The sequence below is a fragment of the Sarcophilus harrisii genome, chromosome 3 (genome assembly GCF_902635505.1).
Source record: "Sarcophilus harrisii chromosome 3, mSarHar1.11, whole genome shotgun sequence".
NCBI lineage: Eukaryota > Metazoa > Chordata > Mammalia > Dasyuromorphia > Dasyuridae > Sarcophilus > Sarcophilus harrisii.
Genome location: NC_045428.1, coordinates 450,779,258 through 450,797,466, shown reverse-complemented (window position 1 = coordinate 450,797,466; position 18,209 = coordinate 450,779,258). Strand labels below are relative to the sequence as shown.

At 36.8% G+C, this 18,209-nt stretch overlaps 1 protein-coding gene across 3 annotated transcripts in view; it reads right to left on the bottom strand.

Moving 5' to 3' along the window:
* The window catches only part of OPCML (opioid binding protein/cell adhesion molecule like), a 1,459,533-nt gene that overhangs the window by 23,899 nt on the left and 1,417,425 nt on the right, over window positions 1-18,209 (bottom strand). For all 3 annotated transcript variants that reach the window (XM_031963694.1, XM_023499560.2, XM_003764418.3), the window contains 2 exons: window positions 2,918-3,055; window positions 2,284-2,404 (listed from right to left, as the gene is read on the bottom strand). In XM_031963694.1, the coding sequence (XP_031819554.1) occupies window positions 2,284-2,404; window positions 2,918-3,055 (259 nt within the window). The remainder of the gene's footprint in view (window positions 1-2,283; window positions 2,405-2,917; window positions 3,056-18,209) is intronic.

The window sequence follows — 18,209 nt, the reverse complement described above, 5'->3', positions numbered from 1 at the left end:
TGACTATGCTTTTCTTCCTCTTCTATCTTGACCCCTTGCTGAACCAGTTGAGTCTCTTTATTCTATCAAAGCTCATCCCTTAAATTAATCCTACCATTAACTGCCTTCATTCCTACTCTCAGGTGCTGGAGAATAAAGCTAAAGAAATTTATTAAATCTGCCGATTGAGCAATACTTTTGTTATGTAATCCCAAATGGGTCCTCACTATGGCAAGGCAATCCTTTTTATAACTTTCCAAACATTGAAGAATTTCACTTAACATAGTGTTTTTTTCCTACCTTTTAATTTCTCTGTAAACATCCCAAATTTCCCCTATCTTTGACCTTCAGTTAAGAACATTGCCTCATATCTCATAAAAAAAAAAAAAAAAATAAGCCATTTCAAAGAGCTTGTCTCTTCTGTTCCTCATCTCACATTACACAAATGACTTCTGCCACTTCAAAGTCACTTGAATACTTTCACCCATTTGACATGAAGAGGTGATCCATCTCTTTGCCAAAGAAAATCCTTGTACCTGAATCTTTATCTATTTATTTATTTAATGCTTCTACGCTGTCAGATTATCTCCTCTATCCTCCTTACTTTCTCATTAATCTTAAATTGATTCTTTCTTCTGGCCAACTTCCTTCTGCTTTCACATATGAAAATCTCCCTTTTTTTTATCTACTTTTGCTAGTTATTGTCTTGTATATATGTCTTCTCTAATTTGGGTCTTATCTCTTTGAGAAAGCTTTTCATAGTCTATTCTTCCACTTGGTCTCTTTTCATTCTTTTTTTTTCCCCCTGAAGCAATTGGTGCTAAGTGACTTGACCAGGGTCACACAGCTAGGAAATGTTAAGTGTCTGAGACCAGATTTGAACTCAGGTCCTCCTGTTTTCAGGGCTGGTGGTCTATTCACTGTGCTACCTAGCTGTCCCTTTTTTTTCCCATTCTTTTCTTAATCTTTGAAGTCTAACTTTTGAAGTCTGCTTTTTCCAAAGTCAATAATATTTTCATTGACAAAACTAATAGCCTTTTCTTAATCCTCATAATTTTAGATTTTTCTGCCTTTGAAACTGGTTTAAAAAAAAAAAAAAAACTGTCTCCTTGATACTGTTTCCTTTGCAGGTTGTGGGGACACTGTTTTCTCCTGGCTCTCTTTTTACCTGTCTTACCAATCATTTTCTGTCTCCTTTATTAGATATTTAGCCAGGACATACCTGCTAACTGTGCATAATGCCTTGACTATTGCAATAACTTGAAGGTTGATTGATCTCCTTGCTTCAAGTCTCTACCCACTACAATCTATTCTCCACTCAGCTATCAAATTTTTCTTCCTAAAGATCAATTCTGACCATGTCAAACACCATCTTCCCCCATTCAATCAACTTCAGTTTCTCTCTGTTAACTTTAGAATGAAATATAAATCTGCTCTTTAGCTTATGAAGCTCTTCTTAACTTCATCCCTTTTTACCTTTCCAGTCTTCTTACACCTTACTCCCAGCAATATATGCTGTGTGATCAAGTGATATCAGCATCTTTGATATTCCTCTCACATAACACTCCATTTCCAGAGAATCTCATTTCTGAGCATTTTCATTATTTATCTCTGTTGTGAAGAACATTCTTTCTTCTTATCCATCTATCTTAATTTCCCTGATCTCCTTAAAATCTTAGCCAAAATCTGACCTTTTGCAAGAAGCCTCTTCCAGTTCACCTTAATGTTCCTATCTTCCTTCTGAGACTACTTCCAATTTAAGTGATATCTATCTTCTTTGTACATAGTCCGTTGCATGTTGTCTCCCTTTTTAGACTGTAAACTCCTTGAGAGGAGGAACTGCTTTGTTTGGGGGGAGAGGCATGCTCTTTAAATTATTTTTGTAGTCTCAGAACCCAGTGCCTGGCACCGTAATTATGTAATAAAAAGCCAAATGACTGACTGATTGTAGACCAAGTGGATTACATGATTTGTCCAAAGTCACAAAATGAAATATCAGAGAGACAATTCAAATCCAGACCCTATGGACATTCCTTGTCTAGAGATAGGGATATTTGTACAGGATAAGAGAATCTACATGAAGTCATATAACACCATGTGAAACAAACAACTATCCTAACACATAAATTCCAGCAAATTCTTTCCAACTTGACAAGGGGATGTATTTGTGGGAAATGCCAGCAGTAAGAACATTTTTTGTTTTCTCTATATTTTCCTCTCTCATTACCCCTACTAGTAATCAAAAAAGATATCTTTATCTATCTGCTCAGTGTCAGAGAAGCCCAATCTCCTACTTCTGGGTACCTGGTTTCCTCCTTGAACCACTGGAATTCAGCCAGGGGGACAGCAGAAGCTTCACATCTGAGAATGCCTTTCTGACCCAGTGACACCCCAGTGTTCTTGGCATTCGAGATATAGGGAGGATCTGGAACGTAAATAGTTAGATCATAAAATAGTTGCTAAGGAAGCACTTCCATGAAACAAATGAATTTCCTAAAGATATCTCTTGAGTCTAGCACCCTGAAGAACAATTTCCCAATTATCGGTATTACACTTATACGAGTATCTATTTTATAAATTCTTACCAAACTTATATAATTTTTATAAGGCATGCAAGGAAGGAATGTAACACATTATCCCAGATGTAAAAAACCCACCTGAAAGCTCAGTAGGAGTTACAAAAGCCAATCTGATTTCAAAGATTGAAAATTAAGGCAGAGCTAATATGAGTGTATGCATCTTGACAGAGTATTTGACTAAAGATACCATCCTGAATTATTCAATAAGTTGGATAGGATGAGACCCCTTCTTCCTTTGCTCCTCTTTCCCATTTTTTGCCCATTTTACGCCAATATACACCACACACACACACACACACACACACACACACACACACACACACACACACTTTCTGAGCAAGCCTTGAAGGACAACTCACAATTCACGGTGATTTTTACTTTCCGCACATCTGGGGCAGCAACATCATTCAAGGCGCTGCATTCGTATTCCCCAGACTGGTCCCGGGTAATGCCAGAGATCTCCAGATACTCATCCTCACTCACAAAGCCTTGACCTTCTAGAAAGAAAAATAAAATGGGTAAACCCTTTAGTAGCTGGGGGCAGAAGGCAAGAATCGTCAATCAATCAAAAAGCATCTATTAAATATCTTCTTTATGTCAGACACTATGCCAGATGTTGAGAATACAAAGACAAGAACAAAACAGTTTGTGATCTTAAGAAACTTACACTCAAATAAGGAAATAATATATCCATATATATGTTCATACAAGGCTAACAGAAATTAAATAGAAGCTAATCTTTATGAAAATTAATAAGTAGATGGGAGGGGTTAGAGGGAGGTTGGATGAAGAAAGACTTTGTATAGAAGGTCAAAAAATATTGGAAAAAAAAAAACAGGGATTTATTATGTAGAGCCATGGAGAGAAAAAACATTCTCAGTATTGCAAATAGCTAGGAGAAAGGCACAGAGATGAGAGACTGTGGAACATCAGGTAGATCAATGGCTGGATCCTAGAGAACATGAGGGAAATAGTGGGATAAGGAACAGTAGGTTATTAGGAAATAAACCAAAACTTTATAGAGACTAAAACCATGTATAAAGATACATAAGGCATGTTCTACACATATGTTACATAATGGATGTTCTATACATATGATTCAAGAACTTTTTGAAGAAAAAATGTACACATCCATTAATGTTTCAAACCTATATAAGAACAAATTGATTCACAAAGATATATGCATGCCTTCTGACTTTTTCACTGAGTAGAAAAGCTTTTTTAAAAACAGAAATGGTGGGGGCAGCTGGGTGGCTCAGTCGATAGAGCACCAGCTCTGAACTCAGGAGAATCTGAGTCCAAATCCAGACTCAGACACCAAATTCCTGGCTGTGTGACCCTGGGCAAGTCACTTAACCCCAATTGCTTCAACAATTAAAAACAAACAAACAAACAAACAAACAGAGGCAGTAACAACTGTATAATACTAAGCAAAGACCTAAAAGACTGGCAGCATGGATGAATCAAAATTGGGCACTTCAATATAAATCAAAGGCATTTTTTTTTTGAAACTACAAGTAATGAAGAATTCTGAGAGGATCAACACATTGCCCTTACTACCTTCTTCCCAATAATTCACATGGACCCACTCAAAGACTGAAGGCATCAATTGAATGTTTCACTCTAAAGTTTGCAGAATTTTCAAGTTATTCATTGCTAGCAGCTGTAAAGATCCCAGAACCATCTTCCCTTTCCACATTTTGTACTCCTCTATAAATTCTAGACTAGGAAACCACAAGGACTGACTTGCTGCCTATGTGTTGAATATCTCCAATTTAAATCTAATAAAAAGCTTTGCCAGGCTTGTGGACTGTTTTTGCTGAGGTAGTGGGCCTGAGGTTTGGTATGTGTTTTAATGAATAATACCAGCAAGTTGTTTTTTCCATTACTTGGGAAAACTTCTGAACATGTAGATGCTTAGCCAGCCAAGAGCAGAGTCTATCTTCAGGTGAATGATGCCATGTGACATGGTTTGGAGATAATTACTCTTCTTCTCATCTTCAATATTATTGTAGTTTAGCCACTTTTTAGTCAGGTCCAACTCTTCATGATCCCATTTGGGATTTTTTGACAAAGATATTGGAGTTGTTTGTCATTTCCTCATGAGCTCATTTTACAGATGAGGAAACTGAGGCAGACAGGCTGAAGTGACTTGCTCAGGCTCACTCAACTAGTAAGTGGCTGAGATCTGATATGAACTCAGAAAGCTGAGTTTTCTTGACTCCAGGTCCAGGACTCTATCTACTAGCTGCTCCATCTTTATTATAGCTAGTATTTATATAAATGTTTTAAAGTTTGCCAAGCACTTTACAAATAGTATCTCATTTTATGCATACAACAACTTTAGAAGGTAGGTGGTATTATACTGATTTTACAGATTAGGAAATGGAGGAAGATAGAGATAAGACCTGCTTTGGTTTCTCTGATCTGTCGCTAAATCCAGACTTAACAATTAGTTTTTAGTCTACACCCAATTCTTCCATTGTCCCCAGATACTTTATCTTACTATCAGAATGCCTCAGGTAACATCAACCATGCCCAAATATCCTCCCAAAGATTGGGTTTAGCTTTGAACCACAGAAATCTTGGTTTCCAAAGTGATTTCTGCTCCAGGCCTTTACAGACTTCTAAATCTAAACATTCTCAGGGAAGAATCCAAACATTCTTAGGGAAGAAGACAACTAAAACAAGTGCTTTCTCCCACACTAATTCCCTGATTCTTTGGTCCCACAGGTACTAATCTTGTATATATCCATCCTTTGTTCTCATTTAGTAGTTTCACTTGTGCCCAACATTTTGATCCTAGTTGAGGTTTTATTAGAGATACTGCTAAATGAGAACAAGCACAGAAACAGGCAAAGTAACTTGTCTAGGATCATAGAACAGGACAAAAACTTTTAGAGGCAGGATTTGAACTCAGATCTTTATTTCAAGCCTAGAATTACAACGTACACAAAATTCTGTTTCCAGTATATCTCTAAATGTCACTTTTTTTTTTTTTTTTTTTTTTTTTTAGTAAAGAAACTTAAGTGGCCTAGTAGAAAGATGATTTGAATTCAAATTCTGCTTCAAAGCTTTGTAACTTTGGTCAAGTCCCTTACCTTCTTTCAAACACAGTTTCTTCATCTGTAAAATGGGGACAATAATAGAATCTAGTATCTAAGGTTGTTATAAAGCACAATATATGAAAAGCTCTTTGCAAACCTTAAATAGCTGCATAAATATTAGCTTATTATTATTATCATTATTATATCATGATAATTAGTACATAAATTAGTATACTAAACTCTAAATTCCATGTGAGTAGAAATAAAATCTTAATTTTTAAAATGTCCTTGCCTCCCCTATAATACCTTCCCTACCCTAAAATCTTTAAAATAAAGATTTATACATGACATTTACTTAATAAAATTTTGTTCAATGTTGCTAGAAACAGACTAAAATTATTTTGCAGGCTGATTTTACTTCCAACAAATATTGGATTATGTGTATGTATATATATATGTATATATATATGTGTGTATATATATATATGTATATATATATATATATGTATATATATATATATATATGTGTGTGTGTATGCATGCATTTTTGTGTATGTGTTTGTGAATGTGCATGCATTTGTATATGTGCACATATGCATGTGTGCATACAATCTCCTAAAAACAATGCTTCATTGCTCTTCCAAAATGTACTATGGGCATTTGCCACAAGTAATTAAAAACAAACTGCATTTAACCAAACAAATGAGTACTCTACTGGGGGTCTTGGCAGTAGCCTCAGGCTGGGTCACAGGTTCCCTTCTTACTTGGAGGGAAGAAGTCCTACTAGGTCATAATACAGAGACTGCACCAGCCAGATGTTTTGAGATTCCCCCAGAGAAAGGAACCTCCAAGAATACCAATCCATCTGGATGGAAGATGTTTATTCCCCCCAGTGGGCAGGGATTTGGATTTATGCCCCAAACTACCAAGCATCACCCCAAGAAAGATAGATGCTGTTTGCTGAGCTGGGAGTGTGTTTTATTTGTGGCATTTATATCAGTGGGACAGAGCCTGGGCACCTAGCAGTAAATAACTGGCCTACATGGCTTCCCTCTGGAATGTGGGATTTTATCACTGTCATCTGTTATGCCCTTTTCCTAGGAGCCTTATGTGACAAAAGGAGAACTGGAAAATTCTGTAGGAGTAGTTGAGAGTTTTCCCTTCCTGTACTGGAGAACTTCTTTGTTTCTTTGCCAGTCAATAGGATTTATTGTATAGAATATAAACTCTTTGAAGGCAGAGATTTTGTTTTTCTCTGTATCCCCAGAGATCAGAGTAGTCCCTTGTACTAGTGGGCACTTACCAAGTGTTTGGTGAATTTTATTAAGGATTCATCACTCAGAGAGCATTATAACTCTATGACCCCAAAACTGTGGAAAGTCAGAGCTTGAAAGGACTTTAGAAATCACTTAGTCCATCCCCTTTGCAACAGGGGCCTTGGATTTTTCCTTTTTAATAGGCTGAAAGCAGTATCTTTCAACTATACCCCTCCTATTTCAGTTTTTCAATTCCTTTTTTGAAGGGTAATTTCTATCGTTAATTTCTAATTTTAGGCAATGATGGAACCTGGAATAGCCAGGGGAAGAAGGTTAGGGTGTTTTCCCCCAGCTTTAAAAAGCTACAATGCTGATTACTTGGGAAACATATACCCTGGGATAAGGAAGGAACTGAATGGAATTCAACTGTCTTGATTTGGCTAGAAGAAAGTGTGGGGACAGTGGGTTAAAACAGGAATTTAGCAGAAATTTGCACAACTGGAAATGTGTGAGATAGCTAAGAGGTAATATTGATATTAGTTATCTCATTGTAAAAGTTGTTGCACACTTTTCTGAGAGCCACTAAAGGCAGGGTAGAGTGACAGTAATAGAACAGAAACTAGTAGATAGTTGTGAAGTTTCCTGACCAAGAGAAAGTAGTTCAGACCATGCTAGGGGTAGAATCTTTCAAGGTACTAGTAGGGAAACACTGCATCATATGTTCATGGATTTTTAGCTGAAAGTCAATTTAAATCTAATTAAGAAGTTTTTATTAAATGCATACTCTGTGCTAAGCTTTAAAAGGAATTTTAGAGATCAATGAATCCATTTTGCATATGAGGAAACAGACACACAAAAGTTAATTCTCTTGCTCAGAATCATATACCTGACCCAGGTCTTCTTGACTACAAGTCCAGCACTCCATCCATTATTCCATTTTGCCTTGTACTTATAAAGTCACAGGATTATAGTTGTTTAGAGTTCTGAAAGTTTAACTTTTTGTTTTTCCTAGTTCTTCCTGATTCCAAATTCACTACTCTCTCTACTCTGCCACACTGTATCCTTCCCATAGGAAGGCAGAGTGCTGGGAGTTATAGAATTTCAAATCAAGCTGGACAGCTCCTAGTTCAAGCCAGTAACTAAAGAAATTGACCCTGAAGAGTGAAAAGGCAAAAAGCTCTGATATGCAATAGCAAACCTAGACCTTGCCTTTTCCTAGCACAGTGAGTCAAGGGCTGTGTATAAGGTGGGACTGACTCTCTAGCAGTCTTGATTTTTTTGTCACTTGCTTGGAGAAGAAGAGGGAGGGATTGTTACCTGCTCCCTGAATAGGGCTCTAATTGAGGAACCAAAATATAGGTTTCCAGGGAAAGTGGAGACATCAGAGAGTCAAGTTCAGACTGTCTTTGCACTCTGGTACTTGTCCTTTCTATGATGAATGTAGTAAGTTTGCTATTTGTTCCAAGGTGTGGTTAGTTTGGTTCCTTGTAATGAAATCAGAAATACTGAGATTAGACCTAGGAGTGAAGCAGCAGCCCAGATTCTTTGGGGAATGGCTAACATGATCCATCTAGATAACTTTTAGGAGGACTCTTCAAGTCTGAACCCCAGTTTGTCTATTAGAGAAAAAGGGACATCCGGGCTATAACTCATTTACATAGATGAGGAAACAGGCTGAAGAAGGTTAAATGATTTGAATATAGTCACACAGCTCATTAGTGGCAGAGCTCTCACTTAGAAGCCTGATTGTCTGGAATTCATTCCAGTGCATTTTTCAGTCTAAATCTGTACTAAAGGTCATAGTATATTTTTAGGTTTTAGGGAATATTCTAAGAGTCAAGAATCCTAAGGGCTGTTTCCTGGTTTTTCATTTAAATCTGATATTAAAAAAACAACATCAACAACAAAACAAAGCCATTAGCTCTTTTCTTAACTTAGGTTTATGACCTGTGAAATGGGTATGGAATGTCTAAACTCACAGCCATCATGATTCAGAGAAAGAGTTCTATATTCTATTTCTAAACTGTGCCGAACCTTTATGAAATATTTGAATGGAAGAAAAGATCCAGGCTGCTAAATGTCTGAAAAGATAGGAAGCTGCTGGGCTTAATCAAGTTCCCCTTGCCCTTACCAATTCTTGTTAAAATATAAAATGCTGATTTCATGCTGCAGAGAACAGAGGAAAAGGGAACAATTTTTTCCACCCCTTTACTGGCTGCCAGGAATTCAGAGCGGCTGACTAGGAACTGGAGATGGGAGGAAAGGAGGAAGGCAATAGAAAAAAAAAAAAAAAAGAGCAGGGAGAAGGAAATCAAGAAAGAAGGAAGTGAAACAGAGAAAAATGTTGAGGGAAGAAAAAAAAAAGAGGAGAGAGGTGGCAAATAAGGGCTCGGAGTCTTTGGACATGAATTGTGGGCTTACACTAGAATAAGGCATCTCAACCATTTTTGGACCATGGTCTTCTTTGACAATCTGGTGAAATCTATAGAATAGATTTATCAGAATAATAATGTCTATAATAATAATGGGAGAAAATGATACATTTTAGTTAGAAGTAAGTAAAAATAAAAATGAATCTTTTTTTTTTTTTTTTTTTTTTTTTCCCATTCAAGTTCATGGATTCCTTAAAATCTATCCAGGTACCCTGGGTTAAGAGTCCCTGTGCTTAGAGAGAAACTACTATAACCCTCCCCCACTCCCCGTATACTTTCTGGCAAAAACACATAGCCTTCTGCCTCCTCTGCCAGTCTGTCCAACAATTATGCTTTGTTAGAGAGGTGTCTTATAATGAGCCAATAAACCAGGGTCATTATGGACCTGCTCTATCCTCTCAGTTATCTCAATAAAAGATGATTGGAAGCAAAAGAAAATAGATTCAATGAGTCAGTGACAGAAATACATAAATAACCAGAGGCCTCTGAGGGAGATAAGCTCAACTCAGTACATTAAGGAGATTAGCATCTACAAGGATACAAATGGGGACTTTCAGAGGGTGTCTGTGTGACAGATGAAAGGCCATCCATCAGAAGACAAGGGGAGGTCGCACCAGGGCATGACTCTGTCTGGGCCAGCTTGGAGGCAAGCTGCACACTTGGCATCAGGTAAGGGAGTGCCCTGTGCCTGTGAGCATTGCAGTACTCCTTTCTTTTGCCAATCTGCTTCTTCTAGGATGGCATCACTCCAAGAACTGGCAGTGCCCAAAGAGTCATAATATGAGAGCGTATCTTTGTCTTGCCAGGAGACATACAAAGACATTCTTGCACAAGTGAGAAGAGATCCTTTTAGGTTCCTGATCTCCTCTTTCCCCTCCCCTCCTCAGACATCGAAGGGTTTATTACATGAAAGATGAGGCGCAGTCCTCTGTGGAATACAAAAAACCCAAGCCATAATCCCTGCCCTTGGAGAGTTGGAATTCGAGCCAAGCAAATATCTAATATGCTAAGCCTTTAGGGTCACTTGTTGCTGTCAAACCTTTCTTGTAAGGTTTGGGGAAGATGAAGAGAGAGGGTTACTGAGGTTTATCACAGTGAGGCGATAATAGAGCAAGTTGAAGGCAAAGATGGAATGAAATAGAGTCTTCTGCCATTTTCTTTTCAATGTGAAACATCACAAAGTCCTGCCAACTATTTATATATAATATCTCTTGGATCCAGTTCTTCTTTCCTTTTTGTTTGCCCTAGGATCACAGAATGTTCCAGTTTGAAGGGCCTTTGGAGATCATTTCACCCCACATCCTAACAAATGAGGAATTCTTCCGTTTGATAACCACCTCTGACTAATCATTATAGAATCAATCAAGCAACAAGCATATTATTAAGCATTTCTTTTATGTCAGTAAGCATTTATGTCCAGGCATAGTACATACAATTACAAAGAATGAAACAATCCCTACTTGGAAAAGAGTTTATATTGTAAGAGGGGAGGCAACAAATTCATATAAAATAATGTCCAGAATGCATTTAAAGAGCTGAAAGGGACTTTAGAGGACATCTAAGTTTATCCTTTCACATTACAATACCAGAGGCAGAATTGGAACCCTGGGCCTTTGATGGTGGATTAAGAACTTTCTTCTATAGTACACTCCCTTCTTATGAACAATAATGAGAAAGAATGGGATCATTCAGCCTTGGCTATTAAATGGTGGGCCCAACTACACTGCTATTAAGTGTCTGAGACCTCAGTGGAATTCAGGTTCTCTTGACTCTAGTGCCAGTGCTCTATCCACCTAGCTACTCCAATGTTTTTTTCCAAATTCTTTCTTAAATTTTTCTTTTCCAGGCCACATATCGCCTTAAAAATTAAAAAAGATGCTTTATCTTTTGGAAATCCTCTAACTCAGGCCTCTTTGCCCTCCATATAAGAGGAATGTAATAGTTTGATGTAATAGTTCCAGTTTGTCTCTCTACATTTGCTTTTGCTTTCTTCCATTTCATATAAAATCCACCAGAAAAAAACTTGGCTCAAAGACCAGTTTCTGCAGGCTGCTATCTTTCTCAAGAACCAAGAATAACTTCTTATTGCCTATTGTCATAAATAATGATGATGATGATAGCATTTTTATAATATTTTAGGGTTTGCCAAATAATTTAAACATATTATCTCATTTATTAGATACAGCTACCTTCCCATGACCGTCAGGGCCCTTCATTAGCTCCTCTAGTCCATTGCCAACCATCTTGCTAATTATTCAGTAGCACAGAGTTCTGGCAAATTGGGCTTCTGACTCCTTCAGTGACTTGTTCTCTTCTGCTCCCTTTTCCATTGACAAGATTCTTTAGAGGGTGTGAGTGAAGGGTCCATTTTGGAAGCATTTATATAACACCTACTATATACAGAACACAATGCTAAGTGCTTTACAAATATCATCTCATTTGTTCATATCAACTTTGTGAAGCAGATGCTATTATTATCCCCATTTTACTTTAACCTGAAACAGACAGAAGTTATGTGATTTTTTCAGGGTCACATATTCAGTAAGTCTGAGGCTGGATTTGAATTCAGGTCTTTCTGGTTCCAGGATTCAGCACTCTATCCACTATGCAATCAACTTGCTTCAAATGAGATAATATCTAACTGAGATAATAAGATAATATCCATAATGCCCTTCCCTCTCCTTTTTTCATCCAATCCATCACATCTCAAAAATAATTTTGAAACATTTTAAAATTATATCTAACTCTACACTGATCACTCCCTTGTTCCAAGTTTTTTGCAAATAGTTTATATCATCCTTCATTGATGTTTTAAAATCATTTGTTTTTCTGATACTTCTATCTTGCCCCAGAACCCTTATGTTGATGACATAAAAATTATTTCTGACATTTGCATTATTTCTTAAAATTTCTTGTTAAATATCTCTACCTGTTTGCTGTAGGAAGCAGGTAGTATTGTAAATCCTTAGTGTTTAGCACCCCCTGTATTACTATTTTTTAATTTAACATTTATTTTTAAAATTGTCAGTTCCAATTTCTCTCCCTATTTCCAGCCTCTCTTCCACCCATTCAGAGGAAAGCAATACAGTACCCAATATCCAATTTTTCATATTAGCCATGTTGCAAAAAAAATAATAATAATAATAAGCAAGAGAAACAAAGAAAGTAGGGGAAAAAATCCTATGCTTTAATCTGTACAGAGTTCATTAGTTCTTTCTCTGAAGGTAGAAAACATTTTTCATCCTGAGTCCTTTGAAATTGTTGTTTAGCATCTTCTTTACAGGTACAGATTTCAATATTAGTACTTGGAGAGATGATTTAAACAATCTGATTACACAGATTAAGAACAAAATGACCAATTCAGATGTACATACACAGTCTTTACCATTCTCTTTCATTATAATCCTTTAATATTAAAGAACAGAATCACTCTAATGGATTATACAGTGCAAGTAGTTTCTGAGGCAGCTAGGGGGCAAAGTGCACTTGGAATCTTCCTGACTCCTGATAGTTTAAATTTTAGATAAGCTGTTACCTGCATGTTACCTAGAAAAGTCACATAACTTCTTCCAGTTAAGTTTCTTTATTTGTAAAATGGGAATAATTTAACTACATCTACTTCCTGGGGTTGTTGGAAAGATCAAATAGTATTTGTCATTTATATAGTGCTTTAAAGTTTATAAAACACTATATAAATTATAGATATTATCCATTAATCTTTATTTATTTATATGACTTTTTGCATTTACCCATTCTTCTAAAAACAGAATAAAAAAGAATATTTGCTAAGTATTGATTTGCAATTAGTTTATACCTTAACTTATAAATGTTTTTAAATACATTAATTTAATCATATGATTTTATGCTACCACTCTATTGGAAGTTCAATGAGGATAATAATTATATTTTTTTCTAGCTTTTTTTTTTTCCCTCTGCAATTTTTGGTTATATCTTCCCCATATTCATGCAGGATTCATTATGGAGTAGGTGCTTTAAAAAATTCTATTTATTGATTTGGGCCAGTGTCATTTAGTTATAAGCCCCCAAAGGTTTCCTTTGTCTCATCCAAAAAACTGGCTCTTGATTTTTGTTGGGGAGAGGCAATTTCTGATTGTTCCTTTCCTGCAGCTGGGTGGAACAAGTTAAGAAGATCTGAATTCAAATTTGACCTTTGTTTACTAGCTCTGTGGCACTACGCATGGTATTTAATCTCAATCTGCCCCAGCTTCTTCATCTGTAAAAAGGGGATAATAATAACATTTACCTTTCAGGCAAGGTACTGAAATACTATTTGTAAAGCATGCCAAGTGCTTGGCTCATAATAGGTGAGAAATAAATGTTTATTTCCTTCTTCCCAGTAAAAGAAGATCCTTAACTCCCATTGCCCTAGTAGCCTCTGCTCAGTTATTTGGCACAGGGGCAGCCAGATTTAGCTCTGATCAATGTCCCTGAGAAAAAATTGCTTGCTAACTTCTTCTTTTGTGGCTGGGACCCTTAGTCCCATCTTGAACTCTTCCCCTATCCTTTCACAGTTATTTTTTTTAATTAAGTGTTTCTCTTGACCTGTAAGGCTTTCAGTCACATTTCCAATTGCTTTACCCTCTATTCTCTCTCCCTCTGGCTAGTGAATAACCAAAAATAGTTTACATTTATGTTGGGCTTTATGGTTTGAAAGCATTTCACACACACCATCTTATCTAATCTTCATAATATTCTGATAAGGTAGGCAATAGAAGGAAAGGAAGGGAAGGCAAAGAAAGGGAAAGGGCTTTCCCCCACCTATTCTATTCTTTTGGCTTGCTGCTAGCAATTGCTAATCCAGAAAATTACAAATCCTTCCTCAAAAACTCTTTAATACTCACTTATATTATAAGAAATCTTCTTTGAATTAGGCTTGAAATCTTATAATTAATGAAATTTATTGACTTTTTCTTTCCTTGACTCTATTTTCTCTATAGCTTTCCTGGAATACCATGAAGTGAGGACTGGGGATGAAATCCACTTGTGGAAAGGTTGTTGAGAAAAGCTTCCTAAAAGGTATTCCAAGTCCATTGCCTTCGAATACTGAAAAAGTGTTGGAGCTGATCTCCAGTGAAAAGTTACAGAGATGGGCCAAGGTTCTGGTTCAAAAATAAATGTGAGCACTAGGTGAAAGTCAGTTTAAGAAGCAAACAAAGAGATGTGACTTGTTGAGCAAACCACAGTATTTGATATTGGAATTAAAGATAAGGTCTAAGTTTTGGAAAGAGTTCATTGAGCATTTAAAATTTGAGTGAGTGGGCAGAGGGGAATATTTGATTTTATGCCTAGCCACATGATATAGTTTATTCCATATAGATGAAGAATAGATCATCATGGAGACTTGGAATTCAGAATTGAATGAATATGGTCAACTTCCCAAGGCACCACCTTAACTTCATGGTGCCGGACCATGGGAACCTTGGTCCTCAGCTGTAGAGCTCTTATCTTTCATTGTTTTTCTTTAACTACTTGTTGTGACACAGTTCTTTTTCAATGTCCTGACCCAGTTTCCCTAATTGTACTATTTATTCTGCCTCAGGTTATAACCATTCCCTCTTAATGTTTGATAGGATAAAGGTCTTTAACCATTTTAGAAATCATTAGAATATCAGGAGCCTCTCCAGTACCTCCCTCCAATATGTCATCCTAGGTATCTCCCCCATTATGTTATCGTTCTTGTTACCCTATAAAAGAATCTTGCATCCAACATTTGCTGTTGAATTCCTGGAGACTATAGTCTCATTCAGCCTTGGGACCAAAGCATGGATCCATTTGGTCCCAGTAAATCTCTCCCTTTCAAATAAAATATTAAATTGTTCTCTAATCTCTATCTTGCCTCAGTTTCTCTGGCATTATATACTAAGCCCCATTTTGAAATATTTGAATATTCCCATATTTCTGAGCCAATTTGGATCCTTGAGTCTAGGTTATCTACCACATTAGAATCTTGGTTACCTCTTTTCACTTCTGGGATTATCAGCTTAATGTTCCATCTTCTAACACTCATATGTGCCAGATAATGAAAGTGTTTTCTAGTGTTTTTTTTTTTTTTTTTAACAAGGGAAAAACTTAATTTAAAGGTTAAAAAAATGACACAGAAGAGTAAAGTGAACAAAAATACACATGTGGGAAATTCACTGAGTCATAGACTTAAGTGGGACTGCAATCTTATTACCTAATGAATTCAATATGTTTGTGTTTTGGGACCCAGCTTTATTAATTCTAAATTCAATACATCATCTTTTTTTCAGAGTTATTTAGAATAAATGTTGAGATCCATCCAGCTAGCTATACTGGATTCTATAGATCCAGAATTACTCTCAGTCCACCAGAGAGCCTCAGGTAGAATGGGGAGCTTGCCTGGATGTTTAACCTTATAAATAAACATCATCACTTTTTATTGTTGTCATTTTCTTTTTTTTTCTGACCCAAGTGCGGGAAGCTAGGTGGCATAGTGGAGTCAAGATGACTTTTCTTTCTGAGTTCAAATCCAGCCTTGGACACTTAATAGGTGTGTGACTCTGAGCAAATCACTTAACCCTGATTGCCTCAGTTTTCTCATCTGTAAAATGAGCTGGAGAAGGAAATGATAAGCCACTCCAGGATCTTTGACAAGAAAACCCAAAATGGGGTCACAGGGAGTCAGATATGACTGAACACAACTCAACAAAATGACCAAGGTTCAAGGAAAAGAAGGAAGGGAAGAGAAGGGGAGGGAAGAGAAAGGAAAGAAAAAAAGAAAAGGGAAGGGAGAGGAATGGAGGGGAAGAGAAAAGGAGGGGATGGAAAAGAAAGAAAGGGAAAGGAAAAGAAAGAAGGGAAGGGAAAGTAAAAGGAAGAGAGGAATGTTTCACTGGATAATGGATATAGAGATGGGAAGGGACCATCTACTCCAATCTTCTCATTATTTAAATAAGAACATTAAGGCTTAGAACTGTTAAGTGATTTACTCCAAATCACAAAGTCAGAGGTGTTTGATTCCAAAACCTTTGAATACACTTCTTTCACCATAAAAAGTAGAAAATAATATAATGGCAAATGCCATTCTCCAAATTAAAAAAAAAAAAATTTATATATATATATATTTATATTTATATATTTATATCTTTCCTTTTGGATCCTAAGATCATAGCAAGAGAAGCAAATTGGTTCAATTTACTAAACACTTATTAAAAACCTCCTATGTGCAAGTCACAGTACTAAGCATTATCATTTAGTCCAATGTCCTATATATGTGGGGAGTTTCTTCTACCACATCCCTATCAGGTATTTAGTTCTCGATTACAGCCAGTGAAAATTCAAATCAATGCGATTCAACATACCCCACAACACATTTATTAAGCCCTATTATGTGTCTGGCAATATGTTAGATACTAGAGATACAAAGCCAAAAAAATGATCCAGTACCTGCCTTCAGGGAACTTACATTCCCTTGGACTGAGGGTATACAACTTAATGAAGGTACCCATCTTACTGTGGGCCAGACCCAACTATTACTTTATTACTTTATATTGAATCAAAATCTATCTACTTCCTCTTTTTGAAAGGCCTTTCATCCCTCGGAGTCTTATTTTCCTCATCCCAGATGACCCTAAAGGTCTCTTCCAATTAGAAATCCTATCTATCCGATGATTCGAAGAGTAAGGATGATCTCAAAAACATTATTTTCTTTGTCCCTATGAATATGCCCTGCCACAGTGAGGCTCAGTGTGTGGAATATGCTTTTAAGGTTAAATGTCAGCACCAGTCATAGCTTCTGCCATCAACTCTGTCAGCATATGACTCATAGCAGAACATGCCTAGGGGAGTGAGAGAGATGCATGGAAAGAGGAACAGAGGAAAGGCAAGATCAGCATTCAAGTAGCATGTGCAGAGAGATTTGGGGGGAGGGTGAGGAGAGGGATATTAGGGAGAACAAGATGAAAATATTAGAGGATGAGGAAGAAAGGTGGGAATGCTTTTACTAAGTACTTACGCTAAAGCACAGTACTAAACTCTACAAATATCACCTCATTTGATCTTCACAACAATCTAGTGAGGTAGGTGATATTATTATTCCCAATACACATTTTAAGGAAATTGAGACAACAGTTAAGTGACATAAGGTTTATACAGCAAAGAATGGGGCTGAATTTGAATTCAAGCCTTATTGACTCCAGGTTTAGTGCTCTATTTCACCACCTAACTACCTCTTATAAGGAAGAAGATCATTTCATTTGATTTGACTTTAGAACATGCCTTTTGAGGCAATGTGAGGCGATAGTGGATAGATTTTCAGGAGAGAGTGGTAGTTGAGATTTATCCTGAAAATATTGGATAAGATATTTAATTTCAGATTTCAAGTCTCAATATACATGGCATATGTGGGCAGCAAGATGGCACAATGGATACAGCACTGTGCTTAGAATACTCACCTTTATTAGTTCAACTCTGACCCCAGATACTTCCTAGATTTTTGACACTGCAAAAGTCACTTAACCCTCTTTGCCTCAGTTTCCTTATCTGTAAAATGGTCAGAGAAGGAAATGGCAAACCACTTCATTACCTTTGCCAAGAAAACCCCAAATGAATGAAGAACTAGATACAATTGAAAACAACTCAATGACAACAACAACAACAATCATAGCACCTGGGCATAATAAGTGCATGTAGAAGGAAGATGGCTGGGTATGAGCATTTTTTGTTGATTCATTTAGCCATGACAAGAATATGGAGGGATAAGGGGAATAGGATTTAGATATACGGAAGTCTCACTACTGGTCCCAGTTTGGGTGATGGGGAAATGACTGCCTTCTTCCTTTCATTTCACTAGCCCCTTGAAAGGTTGTAGGTTGGCAGAATGGGAAATCTCACTACTCCATGAATATATTTCCTTCCCTACATGATAGCTCCCTC